This window comes from Halyomorpha halys, unplaced genomic scaffold, assembly GCF_000696795.3.
Source record: "Halyomorpha halys isolate HHAL.00 unplaced genomic scaffold, Hhal_1.1 Scaffold277.1, whole genome shotgun sequence".
NCBI lineage: Eukaryota > Metazoa > Arthropoda > Insecta > Hemiptera > Pentatomidae > Halyomorpha > Halyomorpha halys.
The window spans coordinates 123,429-127,714 of NW_027115357.1; the positions used below are offsets into that span (position 1 = coordinate 123,429).

At 30.7% G+C, this 4,286-nt stretch overlaps 1 protein-coding gene across 1 annotated transcript in view; it reads left to right on the forward strand.

The window, feature by feature from the left end:
• LOC106680676 (uncharacterized) overlaps positions 1-2,839 on the forward strand; it is a 4,811-nt gene extending 1,972 nt beyond the window's left edge. The window contains exons 2-3 of the mRNA XM_014420545.3: positions 1,908-2,042; positions 2,522-2,839. Of these exons, the coding sequence (XP_014276031.1) occupies positions 1,908-2,042; positions 2,522-2,607 (221 nt within the window). The 3' untranslated portion in view covers positions 2,608-2,839. The remainder of the gene's footprint in view (positions 1-1,907; positions 2,043-2,521) is intronic.
• Positions 2,840-4,286: the final 1,447 nt, after the last annotated feature.

The following is a 4,286-nucleotide window of genomic DNA, read 5'->3' on the forward strand; positions in this document are numbered from 1 at the left end:
ACTCATAAGTTTTAGTTGTTTTATTAATTGATAAGAATTCTTTATTTTTTTCCTTTTTCATTCTGCGAACATATATTTCTTATTATTATTAAACTTTTGTTCATATAGTTCTGCTGTTCTTTCTTATACTTATACACTGCTTTTAACTTGTTAATTTCCCTATGTTTTTTTGTTGTTCACTGAACATTACGATAATCCAACAGGTGGGTAGGTAACACCTCTTGGTTTTCATTTATCTACATGTAAAGGTATTCGCTAGTGGTCATAATTCGATAATTGTTTATATAGGGGTATATTGTAGTTATATTGTGGGCATATTGTTTCGGGCTTTTCGTTATTTTCAAGGGAAAAAATAACATGACGCCTAAGGAGCAATTTATTCTTTTGTCTTTTTTTCCCTTTTGCGATCATATTTATTTATTTTATATTTTTCTTTAACTGACCCCCTTCTCCGCTGAGCGTGGGCAAGTATAAACGATAAATATATAACTAAAGATAAGTCAAAATTTGCGGTTATACGATAGGGATGCATTTTTCATAAATTTCCCTCATCACTCCACCCACCCCATCGAGATCATTATACTCAAATCTCACCTTCGAATCCAAGACCAGAGCCGTGCCTCAGGTTTTAGAGAATGCAACCATATCAGCCTATCACACGGATCTGTCGGTGTCAACACAAACCTCATCGAAGGTGAAGACTTTTTTCCCAGGAACTTCATCAATTATTCGTTGACTCTGTGGTTTCGGCGTGTTTATAAGGGAGAAGTTGGGGGCATTTTCCCAGCACATAGGCATAATTTAAAATGTATCTTGATTTAACATTTCAATGAAAATTTACATCTAATTCCAATAATATTAAGTGAAAAATTTATTACAAATTTTAAAGACGAAGAGTCTAAACCATTATCACTTTTAAGAATGATAAGTTCACCATTAGAGGGAGGTGGAGTTGTAACATATTGAAAACATTCAATCAAATGTTTACATTTCATATTTTAGCTATCACAATCCAATCATATCAACATATCACTAATAATAGGAATGATAATGTAAACTATAATTTCGTGAATGAATATTATAATTAATTATAATTATAATGTTGACCTCTAACACCTATGAAGGGTACTATTCTAAAAACAGTACTTAGTAAGAAAGTACTGTTTTTAGAACAACGTTTATACAAGAAGGTGATTTTCTAAAGATTACTCTCAACCACTAGATTTTTCCCTGATTAAGGGCACCCACATTATGAGGCTAGGTGGACCCTAGGAGGGCTCCATAACACACAGGGTTGACTCACGGCTACAGTAAAAGAATAAATAATCACGTATCCATTAACCAGTTGGGAGAAAGTGTGGTACACAATGGTGTGAAAAATTGTGGTATACAAACACAGGTGTCCCTTTGTTGACAGATATCCTTCTCGGAACAGGTATCAGCACGTATGGCAAAGACTTTGATAATATCACAAGGGTTATTACATATGAATAAATAAGAAAACAAAATAATTGAAAATGCTATTGAAATTTTTGTAAAATAAATATCATTATTAATAATTGTAGGAGGCAGTCCAGGTGGTCAGGAAATGTGGTGCTGAAGTCGACTGTTCAGCACCCCATTCTGACAGCCCTGATGAAGCCCTGCAAAGTGGGACAAAACATTGGTTTACAATAAATATTCCTCTTTTACTAATTTACCTCATACAATCTACTTCATATGGTCATCTATTTTCTTTTAATATTATTAATAATATTTTTCATTTCCAGAATTTTCACTTCTGTCGACCAGTCCCAAGACTGGAAGAATTTTGTTTATCTAGGACACTCTGCAAATTTTTGTTTATAGAAATAAACTATATACAATATAGAATTAAATAGAAACTTTAATAATTCATTTTATCCTAGGAAGGGAGCCAAGGAGTGGTATATTCTGGACCGGGAGTAGATACAATCGAAGAGGTTCAGACATATTAGGAATGAAATCTACTAGAAAAGGCTCCGACAATTTCTTCATGGGGAGCAGATATGGAAAAAGGACTGGTTAAGTATAAAACATTTTAATAATTAATTCATAATGATATCTGTCTATTCTACAAGGAACATCAATTTGAAATGAAAGGAATAAGGGCAATTTTCAGATCCCAATTTTCAACAAAAATTAAAAAAACATAACACATATACTGAATATAATATATATAAATAACTGAATATGAAACAGATGGTTGAAGATGCGGTCAAGAAGGAAACAAATACTAAAGTGTTTCTACGTGTTTGCCTAACTATGGAAAATTTGTGGTTTATTTTATAAGTTAACAATTCAAAAAACTTAGATTCCAAATTGATTAATCAGCTTTTATTAATTTTGAATTATAGAGTAAATGACCCTAATGGTTACTTATTTATTACTTTAAAATAAATACAACAATTATAATATTATTTCTTGAAAGTATTTTTATCTTGTAATACAATAATTTTATAATATTTCGAACAGTTTCATTAATTGTCAATGGTTTTTTCAGGTCTTGGAGAGAATAATACTACGTTTGACGTAGATCTCTGCAAATTCAACAAATACCTTTACCCCTGCAAAAGCAGTAGTAGGTAAAGTGAACAACAAAAAAAAAATAATGAAAACAACAACAAAAGCAACATGTATTATAGGATATGATTTTATTATTATTTTTTTCATTAAGAGCTTGTTGATTTTTAAATTTTGTTTTTAAAATATAATAACGATACTCGTTCAAATTCAAGTATAATTGCTGCAATAAAATGTCTTCTTTTGTTTAAAAAAAAAATTATCCTCTGCAATTTCTATAAAAATGTATTTTTCTGAATATGTGGAAGTCATTGTATCACCTTCAATATCCCTGATACACTCTATACACATGCAAATCCACTGTATATTTAACTCTACATTGAGCACACATTGCTTAGTTAGATTAATAACAGAAAGTATAAAAACAACAACGATCTATATCGCCGCTTTGCTTATATAGTGGCACATCTTAAAAAAAATTTCATTTCATTTTGAATCAGAAATATTCCTGTAGACTGAGGTTACTTCCTCTACTGAGATCAAAGATAGACAAATATTAGCTATGGCTGAAATTACCATGGATACAATCCTTATTCATGAATGAACCATTAATAAATAAATGTTGTATCCATGACAGTTTCATCTATAGCTAATTTTTGCCCAACTCTGACTGGGGTCCTCCTACAGGCTGTCCTAAAGCTACCTCAGTCTACAATATAATCAATGCAAAACTTCAAACACACACACAAAAAAATTATTTTATATTTGACATATTTCATTACTTAATTACATACAAAATTAATGGCATAAATATTTCAAATAAAAAACAGATTCATTTTATGAGGAGAAGATGGTTGGGGTGCGGTCAGTGAAGAACACAAAGAAGTAAAAATGTATTTATTAGTCAAATATTAATTAAAGTATTAAAGGCCAGAATTTCCATCCTTCATCGCGGCTAAGAACAAAAAACAAAGTAACTACTATTGTATGAAGTGCGCCTTCAACCTAATGTCAAGCATTCCTTCACTTTTGAATCACTGGTTTGATTGTAGGGGACTGTATAAAATAATGATAAATGAAATATAATTAACTGAAATAAAAATCTATTGCATACAGTTGAAGTAGGGGGTGAATAAAAAAACAGGTGTGTTAGTTAATTTTTAATAATGGATCTGCGGGTTTAATGATGCTGATGATGATGGTGTAAATTATATTGATAGGTGTGGACTTACTCCATAGCTCGGTTCATCTCTCTTCATTCCTAAATTTCCTCCTTCCTCCTCTATTCTGGGAGGCTCTTAAGGATGTCTCTACTCACTCATTTTTCTAGTAGAATATAGATGAAGAAAAATAAATAACTGCCTCTGGCCAAGGCTCGCTAGTGAGTGTGTGTGCCTTTGTTTTCTCAGCCACTTGGGGCGCTGGTAATACAATTAACCATATGATTGTAGGTTGTTTCAAGCCTTCCATTATGCAAGAACTATAATGAATATTAAGAATTATGAAATAATTAAAAAATAAGAAAATAAATAACAATATAGATACATAAATAATGTTGAAAGAAAATGTATAGTCTATTATAAGAAGATAAAGGCTGTATGAGAAAAGTAATAATAAAATTAAGTAAGTGGGATGAACAAATAATAAAATAGGTATGAAAATCTAGTTAGTAAATATAAGTACAAAATGAAAATTATTTAAAACTAAGAGGTAAAAAAAATGGGAAATAAAACATATATATAGGT